Genomic DNA, 20,480 nt, shown 5'->3' with positions numbered 1-20,480 from the left:
AAGGGACGCTCCAGAGGAGGCAACACTCTTAATGCATCACAAAACATCTGTCCAAGAATCTATTTATTGCCAAAATTTGAACTACCCATTTGCTTTGAAGCTGAAACATGTTCTTGTTAGAGCTGGGAGGAGAGAACTGTTGAGGAAACTCTGACTCTGTCATGAAAATCCCTGGAAATCTCCCTCCCCAGCCCAGCTAAGCTGATCCTAGTGGGGCAACCTTGGAGGAAGGGATGACCAGAACTGGCCCAGCAGTGCTGGCTCTTTGCTCAGGGAGTGCAGAGTTTTTTCCCTGCAGCAGATTTTTACTCAGAGTAACTAAGTGTAAAACAAAGGGAAAACAGAAAATAAAGCCATTGGATTGATATTTACAGGTTTGCTTTCATGCATCTGGGATTTCTGATCTTGTGCAGAGTAAATCAAGGTGTTGTGATCTTGGGAATTGTTGCTCTCATTGGCTGATTTTTTTTTAAATTTTTTTGATGTTTAACATGTGTTTGTGAAAGACACATGATCAAGTGGCAGAGCTCCTTGATTCCCCAGGTGCCACCTCCTTTAGACCATGAGGGCCATGACCTGAGCCCCTACAGCCTGCCCTGTGCACCTTCTTCCTTCTACAAGTGTCCTTGAGGGAATAGATCCCAGGGAGTGACAAAAGCCAGGCAGTGAAGGCTGCTCTGGCCACCACGTGTCACCGAGTCCCCGGTGCTCCTGTAAAGGTCCACCTTGTTGGGTTGGTGATGCTCACCTGGAGTTGATGCCTCACCAGCACAACCCAGTCAAACTACCTCTCGTGAGCCAGACGGGATGGAGCATCTCTGCCAGGAGCTGGGATTTCGGTGGGGGGAGGTCAGGGCTGTGGTTATGCCGTGGTTTGTTTGTTTGTTTGCCATTGCAGTCAAACAAGCTGAGGACGAAGACGCTGCGCAACACCCGCAACCCCGTGTGGAACGAGACCCTGGTGTACCACGGCATCACGGATGAGGACATGCAGAGGAAAACCCTCAGGCAAGCAGAGGAGCCTGGGATCCCATGGAGGGGTGGGATGGGGACTGTGGGGCTCCTCACATGGAGGAGAGCACTGGCAGCAAAGTACAGGGGGTGACGGGGCACCTGGAAACACAGAGGTTTTGGTTAAAAATCACCATGAAGTTTCTGATTTGGATGGTCCTTTTAAGTGGAGAAAAAGCATTTTGGCCCTGTAATTTAATATTAAATTATTGGCATCACTATAATTCTTATCGGTGTGGAGATGTGCATATTGTGTATCTCTGCTGATCAAACAATATCCCAGCAAAATATTAAGATGTCTATTTAAATAATCTCTAAAAATTTTTGATGTTTTCCTTCCTGCAGAAAATTTCCACCTTTCCACTGTTGATCTCTTCCCCTATCACAGAGCAGATATTAAAATTTTGATTTTTTTTTTTTTTTGGCCAACCAGAAGATTGATTTTATTCCTCCTCTTATCAGAGGAGAGATAGATGGAGGGTGATTTTAGGGGGGCTTTGCTCAGTCCACCCCTCCAGCAGTTCCCCTGCAGAGGTGGCTTTAGCTCTAGAGTGAGGTGCTGCTCCAGCCTGGCTGATGTTCCATCTTTTCCTCTTCCCTTCAGGATCTCAGTGTGTGATGAAGACAAATTTGGCCACAACGAGTTTATTGGAGAAACTCGAGTTTCCTTGAAAAAACTCAAAGCGAATCAGAAAAAGAACTTCAACATCTGCCTGGAGAGAGTAATACCAGTGAGTGTCTGAGAGATTTCCTTCTGCTGCTCTTTGTGTTGGGGCTGCAAACAAGTGGCATGTGAGGGAGGTTGGGGTGGGTTTGGGGTTGGAGCTGGAGGTGCCTGACTTCACTGACACCTTCAGGAGCTGGATTCCCACCTGTGTCTGGTCTGATACGACACATCCAGGACAGGAGATAAGAGTGTGGTGGGAATCCAGGGGAAGTGACTCTGGAGACCTCTCCTGTTGGCGCTGTCACTGCGGAGGAGAGGGCAGATTACTCCGTCCCTGAGCTCTGCTCCTCAGTGTAGGATCTGCTGAGGTGAAGGTTGATGGAGCAGATGGACATTCCTCAGCCCAGCAAAGGAGCTGGGCTGAGCCCCCAGAGCTCTATCCCAGCTGTGGTCACTCATGGCAGTCTCTTTTTCCCTTTCTCATCCAAGACAAAACGTGCTGGAACAACCGGTGCATCCCGTGGGATGGCTCTGTATGAAGAGGAGGTAAGCCCTTGGAGGACAACACGCTCCCTGCATGTTTCACCCACCATCTCCTGTGTGTGAGCCTGTTTTCCCAGCCCTCATGGAGAATGAGGTTCCCTTCTGTCCACCCTGTCTCATCTGCTCTGCCGCTGACATTTTCCTGGCTCAGCCCCCCTGTCCCCATCTCTGGTGTGTTCCTCCCGCAGGTAGATCGTGGTGGGGACGTGGAGGAGCGTGGGAAGATCCTGGTGTCCCTCATGTACAGCACCCAGCAGGGCGGGCTCATCGTGGGCATCGTGCGCTGCGTGCACTTGGCGGCCATGGACGCCAACGGGTACTCGGACCCCTTCGTGAAGCTGTGAGTGAGCCCTGGGGATGGCTCGGGGTTGTAACCCACGGGCATGGAGCCACCTGCTGTCCTCAGGCAGCAGCTGGTGGGCTGGGAGTTCCTTCCAAAGCCACTGCAGACCTCGTGCAGGAGGAGCTGTCCGCCAGCAGTAACTGTTCATGGTGGAAGTGCCCCCGCTGTGACTGAGACTGACCCAGTCCTTGGCTCCATCGCTCCCTGTAGGTCCCCAAATGCCCAGATCCAATGGTCACCTCATGTAGAATCAGTGAATCATTGGAAAAGACCTCCAAGGCCATTGAGTCCAACCTTTGACCTCATGTCAAGGAGAACAGGGGGTCCTTCTCTCCATCTCTCACCCAGTGTGGCTGCAGGGCAGGGGTGGCTTGATGCCCCTCCATGCCCCACTTCCTGCCTCATAATCCCACGTGCTGGGTGAAGCTGGGAGCCCAGGGATCACCTTGTCTGTCTCTGTCTCCAATGGTTGGGTGGCTCCTGGGAATGTGGGAGAATGAAGTTGTTTTTACTCCAACCTCATAAACTGTGACACAGTGAGGACCCTGCAGTCATTGCTGGTGAGGTTATCATTGCTGTTTTCTCTTTGCCTTCAGAAAAAACCTCTGTTCTCCCTAAAACTCCTTCAATAACTCTCATGTTGAACACTTTGCACATCTCTTTATAGCTGAGGTGGAACTGAGCAGTTTATCTTCTCAGTCTCTCTTTATTTTTTTATTATATTTTCAATTTCCACGAACATAAGATGGTGAACTTGCATTTTAAAATCAACTTTGAACATAGATTTAAATTATTTCAACTCAGAACAACTGAGTCCTGGATCTCCATCCAGGCTGCACAGCCCCAGCCCCACATTTTTCCCACATCCTCTAGAAGATGGGGAGACTGGCCTTAAATAAATATAGTCAGTGCCCTTTTTTCTAGCACAGAAACTCACTTTTTAAGCTTATAAGCTCCCACTGTTCTTGCACTTGAGTTTTGAACTGTTTTCTGTTACCCCCAGTTGGCTGAAACCTGATATGGGAAAAAAGGCCAAGCACAAGACACAGATTAAGAAGAAAACGTTGAATCCTGAGTTTAACGAGGTAGGGATGGATCTATTTTTTTATATTAATAAATCAATTTAGCTAATTACTGTGTTGTGTGGAGGAGGTGGAAGACAAATTCTCTGAGGTTTGATTCCTTGCTCAGGTTCCTTTCCCACTTCTGCTTCCAGCAGTATTTTGGGAATGACTTTGCCATGGGGCCAGGCAGCACATGCACCCTGAAGCCTCCCTGCTGCTGGTGCTGCTGACTCTGTGTCTCCCTGGCTGGGGGGTGTGGGTGGGATGGGTGCCCCTGGGGTCCCACCACTGGTTCTGCTTTGATGGGACACCTGGAAAGGGCTCACATAGGTACAGGGAGTGAGCTCAGCTCCTGTCATCCTGAGAGAAGAGGCACTACAGGGAAGGAATGTTTTCCCTTCATTAATTTTAACTCTTCTCTCACTGGATTTTGAATCCAGGCTGTACAGAGAACATGTGCAATCCCTTAGCTGCAGGTTTCGGGGAGTGTTTTCCTGGAATGCTTTACGTGATGTGTTTTTCTCCTTCTGCAGGAGTTCTTCTATGACATAAAACACAGTGATCTGGCCAAGAAGTCACTGGACATTTCAGTCTGGGATTACGACATTGGAAAATCCAATGACTACATTGGTGAGCTGAAAGTCTCTGCACTCTGGGGTGTGTTTTTTGGTGCCCAAGACAGTGTTTGCTGTATGGGAGGGGTGTGTAGGTCACCTGCCCTGTGAGGAACCCCAGGTGGGACCATGGAAGCTGGTGGGATGCTTGTATCAGACCACCACATACACTACACCCACTGTGCTGCCCATCTCCTGCATCCCAGGGGGCCCTTCTGGGCAAGCAAAGCATGTCAGGGTGTTTCCATGAGATTTTTGATCCAGGAGGTGGAAAAAGTGTTGCAAATGTGAGTTCTGTCCCTATGGAGGGATTTACTGTAACATCAGCATCCCCTCTGAATGCCATGTCTCCTCTCTCCCTGTCTCCCAGGCGGTTGCCAGCTCGGCATTACGGCCAAGGGCGAGCGCTTGAAACACTGGTATGAATGCTTGAAGAACAAGGACAAGAAGATTGAGCGCTGGCACACCCTCCAAAACGAGAACCACGTTGCCAGTGATTAAAGGGAGCTGCTGCCCCACGCTCCCCAACAGCCCATCCTCTGCCAAGCCCTTGTAGATCTCTGATGTCCGTCTTCCAGCGCAGTCATGCCTTGCTACAGCCTCCAGTCCCAGGGCAGCGATGCTCTTCTGCCTCCTCTGAGCATCCTCCGTCCTCACCTCCACCTGAAAACCAACCCAGATCTTTCATATTTTCTTCCTGTGTTTATTTTTTGTTTTGGGAGGGAGGTCATTGAGTTCCCCTGCTGTGTAATTTTGTCAAGCAATAGTTCCCTCCTGACTGTTCCTCTCTCTCACTGGTCTCACATGCCCTGTGGTAGCGTTCCCGTTGTGTGTCCGATGCTCTGTGTTCCTCCAGCCTCTGCTCCTCTGGCTCATCCCATTGCCACTGGCTTGTGGCTCTGGCATCTCCCAGTGGGATGTGCAGCCACCAGTCTGGCTGTGCTCCTGTCAGGCACTGGGGTGTGGAGTGCTGGTGTTGGAGCATCGGCCTGTTCTGCTTGTGTGATATCGATACCTCAGTTGCAATAATGAAAAAGCTCTTTGGCTTTGGTGTGGGTCGTCACCGTCTCCTGGTGTCTGTGTTGTCATGATTAGGCCAAAGCCTGTGTCACTGATGTAATCCTGCGAGTCCTGCTTGAGCTTTACTTCTGGTTTGGTCCACTTGAGCAATATTGTGGCACATCCTTTGCTGAGAAGATCCACCAATAACACAATAACAGTTATGAGGAATAGGGAGCTCTGTGCTCGCAGGGAAGCAGGTTTGGGTTGGTTCATGTGGTTCCTTTTGCCTGAGGAACTCACACACTGTTGCTGTAGGAGCCCACCTGTGTTTCAAGGTTGTGACTACCTCCTCTTCACCTCTGAGCTGTGTAGTAGTGACTGAGCCCTGAGGGCAGTCCCTGGGCCCCCTCAGACCACCCCTCCTGCTGCCGAGCGTTTGCCATGCTCAAGAGGGAAGCCAAGGGAGATGGCACTTCCCACCAAGTAGCTGTGTGCAAGGATTATTGCTTTGAATTGCTTCAAAACACCACAACTACTGAAATTAGCTGGGATGTTTAGAGGTCTTCCAAACTTTGGTTGTTTTGGTTTTGTTTTGTTTCGTTTCCAATTCTGCACAAGAACCATTGTCTTCAACCTGCGCTTTAGTTATCTCCTGGAGCTGTTTAATCTGTCCTCGATAGCAGGAGAGCAAAGACATTCTCAGACTGATGCTGGTCAGGTTTGGTACCATTTGCTGGCTCTGGATAACCTCAAGCATAGTTGATATAGTAGCACAATAAGCACTATGGAATATATTGTCAGTGGGCTACACACTGAGCATGTTGTATGAAACCTCAGCCCTTTCAGTCCATGACTCCCCGTGTACCTGCTGCTGCAGTCGGCTGGGGAGCTGTCCTGTGGCCTGGGCAGCTCTTTCCTTTGAGTTGGATGAGTTGTTTTCTTGATATTTTCTTTAAATAGTCTTTTTCCCCCAGCAGAACTTCCTCTGAATGCTGACACTCTGTGACCGTCCCCGTAGCTCTGTGCCAAGTAATGTCACCAGCTCTGGGTGACACGAACCCCCGTGTGTGGAGTGATGCTGCTGCTGCAGAGCAGCCCTGCCCCAGCCCAGCCCAGGGTCTACACATCCAAGGAGGTCTGTGTTGCCTCCCACAGCCCCCATGCTCCCCATCCTTGGACCACCAGGTGGGGAAAAAACCAACCTAAACCACCCTGTGCATCCTCTGCTTTGTCTGGCCTGAGCTGGGAGACCTCTTCCATCACCCCAGACTCATCCTGTGGCACAAAGAGTGTAATGGAAGAGGATACTTGAAAATTTTGCCCTTCTTTCATGGAGTTCTTGACTCTGTGCCAGTAAGAATGAGATCTCTGAACCAGACTGTCCACAACCTAGACTGAAACGACCCTATTCTTTGGGATGGTTTCCCTCTCTGTCCTGTGCTAAAATCTCACTGGTTCAGCTGTGGTATGGTTGGACTTGATCTTAGAGGTCTTTTCCAACCTTAATTATTCTGTGCTGCCCTATCCCTCCCTGCTCATCTCAGAGCAGCAGTTGGGCCCAGAGCTATGCTGGGGAAATGGGTAACTGGGGTAAAATTACCTTTAAAAAACATTTTTTAAGGAATTCCTCAATGTCCCCCAGCCCTGCAGCAGCCCAGCCTCCTTTGTATGTGCAGAACAACTCAATTAAGGTTGCCATTACCCCATCCTGTATTGCCATTCTCTGTCCAGCCTGCTTTCCCTCTGAACAAAGGATACTCAAATCATCTTTTTACACTCACAAAAATCAAGTGCAACTTGCCAATCTCCTCAGTATTGTGCAAACCACGGTCCTGGTCTCTGCCACCTTCTTCTCAGTTTTTCTGATGGTAATTTCTGCCCTGAATGACTTCTTTTCGTTGTAAATAAAGCATGCACATCTGGATTGGGAATGGTGAAAAACAACAACAAAAAAAAATAAAAATAAAAGCCTCTTCTACTGCTGTTTGCATTCAAAGTCGCATGCAGTGATTTTACAGCAAAATATCAGTTTACAACTATTAAGAGAAAAAGAAAATGTTACACAGGAACTAGAAATACTCCAGTCTTCCGCTGCATGCAGCACAACATTCTCTCTTGATGTGGTATCTAATAAAGTGAGACTATTGGAAAAGAAAAAAATAAATGTGGTTTTTGGCTTCTTTCATTCCCTGTGGGAATATGAATCCCGTGGTTCATATGTGGGAATTTGTGGTGGGACATCAGATTGGGTTTAGGATATTGAGTTTGGGATGGTGGGTGCAGGTTCCTCTACGAGGGAAGAGGTCACAATTCTGCAGAGCTTGGTTTGGCTCCTCTGCTCCTGAGGGGTAGCAGGAATGGTGTTGGGAATATCTGGGTTAAATCTTGGGGATATTGTGGGGGTCGATCCTTTGTGCACATCCACTTCGTTCCTGGGGGTGAATGCCATGGGGAAAACCATGAAGTTTGTGGTGGTGGTGGCTTCCTTCTGATGCTCCCTCTGAGAGCAAACCCATCCCATGAGAAACCAACCTCCCCAGTTTGGAGAGCATGAGCCTTTCCCTCCTCTGGCTGCAGCTCCTGTTGCTCCACTGCAGGAGAACATCCCACCAGGACCTGCACAACCTAAACAATGATTTCCTCCATTTTCAGTTTTTATGTGAGCGTTTTTAAGCTCAGTTTCCAGGAATGGGCACGCTGGGCCGGGGGAAGCCCCTTGGGACGCAGCTCCACAGAGTGATGCCCCAGCCCTGGGTTGGTGACATCGCACCCTCCGTGTGGCCCAGAAGGAGAGTGTGAGGCCGAGCCGGGGGGGTGGCGGGTGGCCGGGCTGGTGGCGATGCCCAGAGACAGCAGCAGATGTCACTGGAGCTCCAAAGATGGAGTGGGAAGGAGGTGCCAGAAGAATATCCCGCTATTTCCAGGCGTGTTGAGAACTTCGGGGCCAACCTCACCCCTCCCTTGCACCGCTGCTAAAGCTTGTTCTCTTCCAGAGCTCTGGTGGCAGGGAAGACTTGGGCCTTTGTCCTCTTGAAGGGGTATTCCCAGGGAAGTCTATCAGCCTTAAAGTTGAGCTTTAAATTCCTTTCATTAGCTTTTTTTCAGCCTTCTTCCCACTGATTTTTCCTCTCTGCTGCTGCCCAGAACGTAGCCAGAGAAGAGATCCCAGTGGAGAGGTCCCAGTGGTGAAGTCCCAGCCAAGAGGTTCAAGTTGAGAGGTTCCATTCAAGAACTCCCAGCAAGGAGGTCCCATCCAAGAGGTCTCAGGTGAGAGGTCCTATCCAAAAACTCCCAGCAGACAGGTCTCATCCAAGAACTCTCAGCTGAGAAATCCCACCCAAGAGGTCCCACTAGGGAGGCCACCCAACTCCAGCTGAAGACTGGGATGATCATCCCCCATACTCCCTGTGCTGTGTTCTACTGCAGGTGACAGAGCACCAACTGTGGTTGGCTGTGAAGTCCTGAATGGAAAAGGCTTCCAAATAGAGAAATAGGGATTTTATGGGAATAAGAGAGGCTCCTCTCTTACTGTCCCCCCGATTGTTATTTGTCCTTCCCCATTTTCCTGTCAGCTGCTCTGAAAAGGAAACCCTTGGATTGCAATTCGCACTTGAACAGGACCATTCTTTGCCTCTCCTGCTTTTGCAGGTGGGTTTCCAGTTTTAATTACACCTGAGAACATGTGAATTGTTCTGCTGTTCCCACCAGTTTCCTTGTGTGCTAATTAGATTTAGACCTTTGGTGCAATCAATAGATTCTCATCTTGGTCCGGGCCAGGCCAGTCCTGGCCAGTAATTTACAGCTCCGGTAGTTCTGAAATCAATATAGATTTGCTCTTCATTGAGAGGGCTGTAAAATATGGGTGACAGCAGCACTAAGCAGCTGACTTGGAAGCAGGTCCCTTGCTGATCTTGGAGAGGGGCCAGGAAAATCAGAGAGGAAAAGCTACAGGAATGTTGAGCGAGCAGTGGGATGAAGACACTGACAAAGTGTTGCTTTGCCCCTGGAGCAGGAGATGCACAACACAACATGGCCAAATGGCTCCTCTCCAAGGTGCACGTTGCTGCATGAGGTCATGGCAGCACCCACTGACCCAGCCCATGCCAGAATCCTCTAGTGCTGTTTTTTGTCTACCTCCTTGGGGTATCCTTCATTAAAAGAACCTGTTAGGAAGCTCTCACAGCGTCTTGCATGATCCTGGGGCATCACTGAGGTTCTCCTGCTTCGCTGAGCAGGACAGAAACCTTCCATGGCTTTTCATCTTCTGGGGGAAAAAATAAAATAAAAAAACCCAAGCTTTTACTATTTAAATTTCACTTAAAAAATAGAGGAGCTCAACTAAATAAATCCCTTTTCTATCCGCTTTCAAGCCTGGCTTTTCAAAAAGCCAGCAGCTCAAAATCTCTTTATCTCACAGGGCACAGATAACAATGTAATTACTAGCTCGGATCAATGGCTTTCATCTCCTCGGTCCTCAGCCTAAAATAAACTGTTGTTCTTTCACTCAGATGCAGAGCTGGGGCTACAAACTCCTCTGGGCTCCTGCAGAACCAGTTAGGAGAGGGGAAGGTCTGTGGTGGGGTCTGAAGAGGCCACAAAGACCTGCCTGGGGGAAGCTGAGGTTTGGGTTGTCTCGTTTCTGCACGGGGAGGCACCTTTTGGGGACATTTTGGGGGTGCTGGGCGATGAATCAGTGACCCTCAATGAGGGTCATGGGCAGGGAGCAGGTGAACTGGGAAGATCAGGCAGCGGGAGGTCGACTCCTGCCTCCAAACCTGAATTAAGCAGCTGGAGTCGAGATGGAAACTGCAGTTTTCTGCTTTTAGAGATCTGAGAGCTCTCTGAATCCATTAGAGATAACTGATTTCTCAGGTTTTCTGGCAGCACTATAAAAAAAAATCCCACAAACTGTCTCCTTTCAAAAACTGTCCAAGCAAAAAGACTCGCCTTGATCTGGTCAAACTGGAAAATAAAAGCAGTGGCAGATAAAAAGGAACAAAAAAAATAAATTTACAGTTGTGTGAAAGGGAATTGCTATTGAGAAGCCTTCAGGTTGTTTGTAGCCAGGATGGGCTGAATTTGAGAGGGAAGGAGCCTGAGAAATTTGTAGGTGTCTCTGTCACTCCTCTTTGTTGCCTGATGAGGGTCAGCATTATTAATTAAGGGCCAGCCAGGCAGAGCTGCAGAGCTGATGGGTATCTACCTGATAAGAGCCTTGTCATGGAAACCCTGAGTGTCACAGCCAAGATCTCAAGAGTCTCAGCAAATCAGGGCTTTATTCAGCCCGAAGACAAAGAGCATTTTCCTTTTAAAATCTAAATTATTCAGCTCCCTGTGACTCCTACTCCTACTCCGTTGTGGGAGGCAGGTGGGATCTCCAGGGGCTGAATTCAGTCTGTGCCTTATCTCCAAAGCTCTCCCCGAGGATGAGTGTTCTTGAGCTCTCACCTTGCTGGAGCTCACACAGCTTTCAACCCCAGCCACTGCTCTCAGGGTGTATTTAATAGCCCAGACTTGCAAACTGGCTGTGATCAAGTGGCTGGAAAGTTTTCAGAGAATAAAAGCCTTTGGAGACAGCCAGGCAGGAAAACTGGGCATGAAAACCTGCATAAGGGAAAAAGTATCCTGCCAGGCCAGAGGATGATAGGTCAAGGTGGGTTATATCCCTGGAGAATAGACTCCTTCCAGCCCTGGAAGTGTCCAAGGCCAGGTTGGGACAGGGCTTGGAGCAATCTGGTCTAGTGGAATATGTTCCTGCCCATGGCAGGGAATGGAATGGGATGAGTTTTAAGATCCCTTCCAACTAAATTGTCCTGGGATTCCATGAGGAAACAGAAGCACGAAGCAAAGCATTGTTGAACTAAAAACCCAGTAAAAGGGAAAATAAACCCTAGAAGTTCCCTGGGATGTTCTGGTGCACGGGGAGCGTGTCTGGTGCACGGGGATCACGCTGAGCTGGAGTTGCTCTCCTGGAGATGGAACCTCATCGATCGCTTTTGTTTTACAAGCGGCGCTGCCGTGATAATATTTGGCAGCAACATTAACCCTGAAATATGAGCTGCACTTGGGCCGCTTCATATTTAATTGTGTGAAAAATGACATGGCCACGGCGTTTGTGCCCTGGAAATCTCCATCCCTCTCCGACAGTGCTGTGGGGGAGGTGCTGATCCACAGGCTGGGGACCAGCAGGGTGCCAGCACCGCAGAGGGGACAGTGTTGGTCACCCCGTGCCTTCCCAGTTCCTACCATCTCCCTGTCCTGCAGCAGTGACCAAAGGTGCTGCAAAGTCTCCTGTGCTCATGCAAGTGGCCACTGGCAGATGGAGCTTTGGCTGCTGCCCCTGGGGCAGAGTGTGATGGGATCAGCGTGGGGAGGTGGGGGCAGCAGGGCCACCCCTCCACAGGAACAGCTGCTGGTGGTGACAGCACAGCATTTATTCATCCCAGTTTAGTTTCCATGTCTTCTTCTCCTAATCAACTTGAAACACTTGACAGCATCCTACACAGGAGCTGGGGAGAAAGGCAGCATGAAGAGGGAGGTGGAGCTGGGTGGTGCTGACATTTAATTCAGACAAGGATTTATGCTAAAATAGAGTTAAAAATTACTGTCCTGGTGCAAACCAGCTGCAGCCAAGAGCATGGGAGAGCTGTGGGCACAGAGGGAGAAAAGGTGACATAGGTGTCAGTGGCCAAGCCTAAAGCTTGATAAAAAGCCTCGTGAGTGTTTCCAGCCCTGGGTTGCACTGTGCCAAGTGTGGGACTGGCCCCTGGCACCCAGCAGGATGAGGCTTTGAAGCCTGTTGGCAGCAGGTTGGTTTAATCATCAAATTGCAGGGCAAGGAGACGTGACAGGTCACCTTGGTCACTCAGCCGTCTGTTACATGTCCTTCCCCGACCCAACCAGCAAATTTCATCCTGCACCATCCCTGCTTCCCCCCATCATTAAGGATCCCACATCACCCCATAGACACCTCCTGAACTGACACCTCCCTTTATCCTCAGCTGCCACCAGTGCTTAACAAGCAGCTCCCTCTGGTTCATCTTATTTTTTGCCCTGGCAGGGGGACGATGGGGTGGAAACTCATCACTCTCTTCAGCTCATGGAAAGGTCTGTCCCTGCCTGATCAGAATTGTGATGACCCAAAACTGCACCTCCTGAAATCCTTAAATACCAATGAATTTGTGCAAGGGACACATCTGCACTGGGGGGAATTCTTAACCATTAGTGTGGAAAGGAGCATTTTAAACATATCAAGAGCTGACTTTTTGCCTCAGCGAGGAAAGGGACATTTTGAAACACGGCGATTAATTGATGTGAGGTTTTTTTCCCCCCAGCTTTTTATTATAGTTTTTAGACAGATGCTCCTCAGGGCAGGTCTGACCAGTGCCGTGGATCTATTGCTGCTGAGCACATGACAACAGCATCCAGGCAGCAGGTCTGTGGGAGAAATCCCACGGTTTAGAGCAGCCCGGGATGTGTTCCAGCCCTGAGGCAGGGCAGTGCCGCAGGAGCTGCTTTGAGGAGCAGCCTCCCGAGTCCTGCTCACGAGTCGTCCCTTTCTCCATCAGAAAATGGTCCTTCCTTGAGCTGAATAATTCAGGCTCTGCAGCGCTGCCGGTCCCGCCGGGTGAGCGGGGAATGCCAATGAGGCGGGCGCTGCGGAGCCGCACGGCAGCTGCCGTCTGGGCTCAGAAAGCTGGAAATGAATCCTTTGCCCCCCTCTAAGAGGTGCCACCCCGGCCCCCAGGGCAAGCCCTCTTCCAAGGAGGACCCAGCTGCACTTTGAAGCCCTGGAGCCGAGTTGGATGGTTCAGGATGCGGCGCTGGTGCAGCAAATCTACTTCTGGCTCCACTTTGAGATGCAGGTGATGTCGTGGCTTCGGGGACACAAGTGAGGACACGAGGTGGCTTCAGGACAAGGAGAACCCGGGGGCTGGTGGGAAAACAAACCTTGTTCCCAGGTCCTGGTCACTGCACTCCAGGAGGTGGTCCTGAGGCTGGAGCGGAGCTGAGACACCCTGGGCTGTCCTTGCAGCATCCCTGTCCTTCATCCCTCCTGTCCCTGCCCTTTGCCTCCTCCTGCTCTCCAGAGGTTGCTCCTGGGCTGGGGCTTTGCTGGGGGGATGTTCCTGGCATCACATGGTGCATAAATAAGTGGAGAGCAGGTGAGTTGATCCCCAAACTGGGAAGCAGGAGCACGGAGGCCGCAGCTTCGTGCCCTCCATTTCATGGTGTCCCACTGATGGGATGGATGGATGAATGGATGGATGGATGAATGGATGCCAGCTGGGATGGAGGGAGATAGAAACCACCCCTACGCCTCTCTGGGTCTGTTTTTGTGCTGATGGAGCTGGGACTGGGGTCCTGAGCAGCACCTGGCATGTTGCACATTGTGGGGTATCCAAGGGGGGATAACAGTGCTGAGCACCCCATGGTTCTGGTGTCCATCCCTCCCACAGCTGGTGGAGCTGTCAACATTCCTGCTCCATTTTCTGGATGAACCAGACTGGGGGTGAAATAATTTGCTGAGAATTGTTAACCTAATATGGAGGTTTTTGATAAATAGCTTAGCCTGGCTGTGGGAAAATGGGACTTAGTGATGGATCTGGAGAGAAAGAGGGAAAAAGGAATTGGAATGAGTGGTGGGAGGCTCGGAGAGCACCAAGGCTGGGGTCCCCTCCCAGCCCCCTGAGCTCAGTGATTCTCAGTCCCATCTCTCTCCATCCTGGAGACGGAAAGGAGCAGAAATAGAGTGTGAGCACCAGAATCCTGCCAAGCCACGGGATTTATGGATAAAGCCTCAGGACCACATCCCAGTGCTGCTCTGGAGTAAAAAAGAAAACAAAAAAGTAGCTTTGTGGCCACAAATATTGGAGACAGTGGGAAGTGGCACCAGTCAGAAGGGAGTTGGGAGTGAATATTCCCATTTATGTACAGAATTGTGCCAGACAAGCAGGTTTTGCCAAGAAGCTCTGAACAGGCAGAGGGAAAGGAAAGGCCACCAGTTTCATCTTTAAGTCTCTGTGCAATTTTTCTGCCTGAATCAGAATTAACTTTGGAGCTGGGCAAGCTCTAACCGCCGCTAATTAAGCCCAAAACACATCAACCTCAACATCAGGTGCCCCCCCTCCCTCCCCATTCGGTCCCTGGCCCTATTATTTTAAATTGATGCAATTATTCATCTTGCAGAGTAATATATTTTAGTTCTCTGGTGCCCAGCAGACCTTAAAGCAGAAAAATGCTTTAATAAACCCAAGACGGGGCTTCCTGGAAGCCAGAGCAGCGGATTATTAAGAAGAGGAGCAGGTTTGGGAATCTTTAATAAATTTTTGCCTAATATTTCTTTCTGGCAATGAATTTCTATGATTAGTAAGTGTTTTCTGTTCGCTGATTAACTTTGTTTATTCCTTAATTAGATTTAGCTCCGTCTGTCTCGTGGTTCCGAAATAATTGTTTGATTAATGGGCCTGAATTTACATTTTCATTAAGCCCCCAAAATCAGCTCTGCACCAATTAACCACCCAGAACATGCAGATCTGGGACATTAGAATGACAATTTTAGCCCATTAAGTAATAACTGGTTGATTGGTGGTATTGATTGGTGATAATGGAGCTGAGGCAGTAAATCCAGAGGCAGGCATTCCAGGGGGAATGTTGGGAATGCACCCCAGCAGCACCATTCCTTATCCCATCAAATCCCATCCCCATTCCTCATCCCATCTCATTCCTCTTTCACTGTTCCCCATGCCCATCCCATTCCAACCCATCCCATCCCCATCCTCATCCCCATTCCATTAAGTCAGTGATTAAGTGGCTTTAATTGGTTCTTTCAATTTGGGCATCCACTGGAAAGGGAGGGCTCCCAGTTAGGGATCAGTGATGAAGGTGGAATCATCATTTCCCTGGATGGGATGGGATGGAAATGGGATGGAGATGGGAGAGTATGGGGATGAAATGGAGATGGGATGGAAATGGGAACTGGAATGGGGATAAGAATGGAAATGGAGTGGGTTGGGATGGGCATGGGGAATGGTGAAAAGAGAATGAGATGGGATGGGATAGGATGGGATAGGGATAAGGAATGAGGATGGGATTTGATGGGATGGGATGGAAGAGGGATATGGAATGGTGAAAGGAAAATTGGATGTGATGGGAATGAGAATGGGGATGGGATTGAATGGGAAATGGGGAATGAGGGATGGGAACAGGGTGGGGATAAGGATGGGGACAAGGACAGGAGAACAAATGGGGATGGAGATGGGGACGAGAACAGAAATAGGAATAGGAATAGGAATAGGAATAGGAATAGGAATAGGAATAGGAATAGGAATAGGAATAGGAATAGGAATAGGAACAGGAACAGGAACAGGAACAGAGATGGGGACAGGAAGGGCACAGGGACAGAGACAGGGCCACTGCCAAGAAGCCACTTGGCTGCTGACCCCGAGGGAAGGGAGATGAGTATCTGGTTGTGTCAGACACAGCCCGAAGCGTGTCTGGAGGTGCTTTTCCTATGGGGAGGAGGAGAAAGTGGGGGACAAACAAGCACTTTTCCCCATTCCTAGGGGACACTCCAGGCTGTGGGATGTCACCCTGGCCTGGCTCTGCAGCTTGTAACACTCCAGCAGAGCCGGGGTGGGAGCCAGTTACTATATTTGCTCTCACCACAACTGTGGCTTTTCTTTTTTTTTCTGCTGGATTCTGCTCTCAAAAAGTAGGACACAGCCATTCCACGTGTCTGCTCCAAAGCTACATAATCTCCTGCCATGGGCTGGGCTGGGGCTGGCAGCACTCTGGCCAGGAGCAGGGTTTGCTGGATGCCTGAGGGATCCACGGGCACTGGATCTGGCACTGCCACAGCTCAGCTGCAGCAAGGGGGGGCTGGAGGGGAGGGACACCCCTGGGGAGCCCCTTGGATCTCATCCTGTTTGTGGAGCGGGGGTTTTGTGGGACCTTGGAGCCATGTCACCTGTGCCTGGGGACCACCAGGCAGTGATGGCCATGTGGCCCTTCCTCTCTCCCACCGTGATGCCCTGGCCAGCCATCCCACTGCCCTCATCCCAGCCCTTGGATGCTCCTCATCCTCAGAGAAGCTCAGAGCAAATCCCTCTGCCAGCAGCACTGACCAGGCAGGAGGATGAGAAAACAGGGGGAAAATGGGCATTTTTGAAGGTTTTCGTGAGTTTCCCCTTTCCAAGCAGGAATAAGGCTGGACCTGCCTCACTGTGCCCCATCTTTTCCCCACCCTGAGCACAAACCAGACCCCGGGAGGGTGAGGAGCATCTCCAGCTGCAGCAGCAGCGCTCGGCAGTGCCCGGCACAGCAGGGGGAGCAGCTCATTTATCAGCCAGCACTAAGGGATGATGCCAAAATCCCACAGCAAAGCCACGGGAAGCAGTTTTGCCTCTGGATTTGCTCCTCCACTGAAGCATCGGGACGAACCCGTGCACACAGATGGTTTGTCTGTTCCTCCCCCAGCCAAACACCTGCGCTGCCTCCCAGAGCAGCTGCTGCTGGGAGGATTTGGGGACCTGCTCTACTTGGGGATGTCCTGGCCCACCTGGACCAAAATCACTCCCAGGGCCATGGCCAGGAGCAGCCACAGCCTCAGGCTGAGCTCCAGAAGCGCTGGAGGGAGGACAAATGGTCACAAGGACATGTACAACCTTTCTATGTTCTCCATCCCTGGCTGAAGATCTGTGGAGCTGCCTCTGCCTGGGTCGGAGGGCAGAGCATCACCCCTGCTCCAGCCACAGCATTTCCCTACATCCATCACCATTATCCCTGGCATTTAATCATGCATGACCCATGGATTTGCTGCAGGCATCAAGGATTTATTTCCCTGAATCCCAGATGCTCCAGTCCTGGGCGTGCTGCCCTCCCAGAGTGGGTCCTTGTGGATCCCAGCTAGGTCTGGGCAAACCCTCCATCAGGCATGAAAATTCCCTCCTTCAGACACTTTTGCTCCAAAAGCCTGGGGGCTGTGAGGAAGGGTTTGGTGATGGTTTGGTGATGCCATTCATGGCAACAGGGCACAGTCACATGCTGGTGCCCGCTGTGCTCCAACAGGCAGCTTGCAAACTACAAAAACACATGAAAGACAAACCCAGATCCATCAATTAGTGGAAATAAATGGAAATTAAATCTCTTTTTGAAGTTTAAGGGAAGGTGCTGAGCTGGCTGTGTGTGACAGAGGCTGTGGGAGTGGAGGCTGCAGCTCAGGACGTGCCTCTGATACTCATAGAGCACCAGGAGATACTCAGGACACCCCTGGGAGGAATCTTCATCACATTTTAGACCTCAGCAGCCCTGAAAAGTTAAGCATTGAGCCCAAGGTCACCCTGTAGCAGCCCCATGGATTGCAAAATGCCCATTCCTGGTGAATTCCTGCATGGCTCGATGCTTTGTATTCAAGGGGCAAATGGCTCTCACGAAGGACAAGGAGCTTTAAACTAAAAGAGAGGAGATTTAAATTGGTTTTTAGGAAGCAATTCTTCCCTGTAAGAATGGTGAAGCCCTGGCACAGATTGCTCAGAGAAGCTGTGGCTGGGAGTGTTCCAGGCCAGGTTGGATGCACCATTCCCTCCTTCCCTGAGCCATCTCCTCCTGCCCCAAACCATCCCCTCCTGCCCCAAAATGCCCCCCCACCCCATTCCAGCCCAACAACACAGGCCCAGAGTGTTGGGGTTTAGAATTTATTAGTAGGACAATCTGATTTATGCCCTGCTGACAAATGGGATGTTGTATTTCAGGAGTTTATCCCAGGAGAACAAATAAATAAACAGAACGATGGAAACCTCATGAATTTTTTAAAGAGCTTATCAAAATCTGTTTTTTTCCCCCTTGTTCCACTGGCAGAGTGGCTGAAAGGGGAAAGATCCCCTCCATCTACATTCTCTGCACTTCTTTTCCCTTCAATCTCTTAATCCTCTTCTTTCCAGCTTTAATCCACACAGTTGCCTCTTTCTTGTTTGGGTGGGTTTTTTATCAATTCCCCCAACTCCAAATAATCACAAAACCAACACCAAGGCACCGCGTCCATCCTCTCAGCCCTGCTGCTCCAGGGAGCATCCACAGAAGCCTGGCTCAGTGTTACATCATCCCAGTTCCTATTTTTTTCCCTTTTCTCACCCTAAAATGACCCTTGATTTGCAGCTGTGGGGCGTTTCTTGAGCTTGGCCATCCATCACCGCCAGGTCCCTCCCCAGGGACTCACGCCCCTGTCCTGACATCCTAATGAGTTAATTAAGGAAAACCAGGGCAGGAGGGGTGTGAGCCCTCTGGGGGATGCTTTCTGGGAGATGAATCTCCAGGAGAGGCTCCTGTTATTCCCAGAGGACCATGGCCACCACCTGCTTCCCAGGGAAATACCAGAACTGAGGAGAATTGTTGAGCACCTCACGGCGGTTGGAGCGGGATCACGGGTGGATTCCCATGCCAGAGAGCCACTTCCCAACATTCCCTCGCAGCTGCCAAGGGCTGGTCAATCCTTTTCAGCACTGGGGATGGTGCCAGGGATGCCAGTGATACTCAGGGCACTGAGAGCCCCTGCCTCCAACCTCTCCAGAGCCCAAAATTCACCCCTACAAGCAATTAAACCCCATCAGAACAACCCTTCTTGCCCTCATTTCAGCTTGTTCCCAGCAAAGTTGTAACAATGGGAAATGTATATGAAAAAGAAGAGTGGGAAAGGCGCCAGCATGGCCAGCAGGAGCTGATTATTCCACAGCATTCCTTATTTCTGGGCATTATCCCCTTTTCCTGCCCCACACAGCTGAGTTGGAGCAGAGACAGGCACCAAGAGCATGGGATTTGCTAATTATTGACTTTTAATCAGCTGCTCCACGATAACCTGGCCCAGCTCCCCAGTCCAGGAGAGCCAGGATTGCAGGGACATTTTCCACTCCCTGGGAGGTGGAAAAACACAGAGAAACACATCGGGGGGTCAGAGAGGATAGAAATAAGCAAATGACTCAAATGAGGCTCCTTGTCCTGCCCTTCCCTGGATGTCACTCCTTAGTGATCCAGTCTGCAGGCACCAGCCTCACCCTCGGAAGGAAGGCAAAGCCTCCGGGAGACTCCCAGGGCTGGAACGCTGCTGGTTCCTGGGGGCCAGTGGGAGAAAACCCTCTTTCAGCTTCACCTGCACCCCCCCACCAGGAAAAAATCAGCCACTAAAAAATTGACATTTCAAGTCACAAAAGGCCCAGACTGTGACTTCAAACCCAAACTTGTTTTTCCACATCCCCGCTCATTAGTGGAGCAGAGCAAGAAAGCACCGAGCGACCCATTTAAATTTTAGATTCTGACCTTTCTGCTTAAGATCTTTTCAGACATTCTGTTTACAGCTTTTTTTTTTTTTTTTTATGCTGGCACTTCATAATCCTCAAAATGAGATTTGATGCAGCTTTTTTAATATTATAATGCACCTCATCCTCTTTTTTCCCAGCCCTCCTGAGCCAGCTTCGTAATTAGGAGTTTCTAAAAAGACCATAAATGAGGGCTGCAGCCTCCTGCTGTGGTGAGGAGGAGGGGACAGTGACTCCAGTGTCCCCACTGGAATGGGGACCTAGAATTTGCCCTTATCCAAGGAAAGCCACTCCAGTGCCAGGGCACTGGGAGCCACCAGCTCCACTCCTCTGTCGCCAGGAACCTCCACAATCACTTTTGGCTCAAGATCCAACACCCCTGACGTAGGGATTTATCTGGGAACACTTAAGGCTGATGTCAAAAGTCCCTTGTCAACAACCAAAAGGACTTTGGGGTCAAAACCACCCTGGAAGCCCTGCAGAACTGTGTCCTCCTGGTGCTGGGAAAAGTGGAGTCACTTCCTTTGCACCACAGTCAATAAGGAAAATAGATTTGATGTCTCAGGAGGATCCTGAGAAGCCAAACTTTTTTTCCAGCAGATGCTGGTCTCAGGGGGAACTGTGCATCCCATTAGGAGACCTGGAATTGTGAGCACCCCTCTGGGGAGCTGCAGAGGGAGAAGACACCCCTGTTTTTATAAAATACAGGGCAGAACTGCTGGTTTGGGAGGGAATGTGGGACTGTTTGGAAGCAGGGAAAGCCCTTGGGTGTGGGACCCACTGATCCAGCTGATGGCAGGTCTCATCTCCCCCCATTCCCAGCAGTCTCCCACAGCCTTGTCCAGAGGGAGGGAATGCTGCTGGGGCTCTGCATGGCCAAACCCAAGAAACCAAGTGCCAGGAGGATTAAAATAGTACAAAGAGCTC

At 50.3% G+C, this 20,480-nt stretch overlaps 1 protein-coding gene across 1 annotated transcript in view; it reads left to right on the top strand.

The window, feature by feature from the left end:
* The window catches only part of RPH3A (rabphilin 3A), a 31,594-nt gene extending 24,902 nt beyond the window's left edge, over positions 1-6,692 (top strand). Inside the window, exons 14-20 of the mRNA XM_051785529.1 lie at positions 899-1,008; positions 1,616-1,742; positions 2,168-2,224; positions 2,410-2,561; positions 3,568-3,649; positions 4,162-4,258; positions 4,613-6,692. Coding sequence (XP_051641489.1) covers positions 899-1,008; positions 1,616-1,742; positions 2,168-2,224; positions 2,410-2,561; positions 3,568-3,649; positions 4,162-4,258; positions 4,613-4,743 — 756 coding nt within the window. The 3' untranslated portion in view covers positions 4,744-6,692. The remainder of the gene's footprint in view (positions 1-898; positions 1,009-1,615; positions 1,743-2,167; positions 2,225-2,409; positions 2,562-3,567; positions 3,650-4,161; positions 4,259-4,612) is intronic.
* The last annotated feature ends 13,788 nt before the right edge of the window (positions 6,693-20,480 follow it).

The sequence above is a fragment of the Manacus candei genome, unplaced genomic scaffold (assembly GCF_025592945.1).
Source record: "Manacus candei isolate 608988 ecotype Guabito, Panama unplaced genomic scaffold, ASM2559294v1 h1tg000020l, whole genome shotgun sequence".
NCBI lineage: Eukaryota > Metazoa > Chordata > Aves > Passeriformes > Pipridae > Manacus > Manacus candei.
The sequence above is the reverse complement of the archived record's forward strand: the minus strand, read 5'-3'. Positions and strand labels throughout refer to the sequence as shown.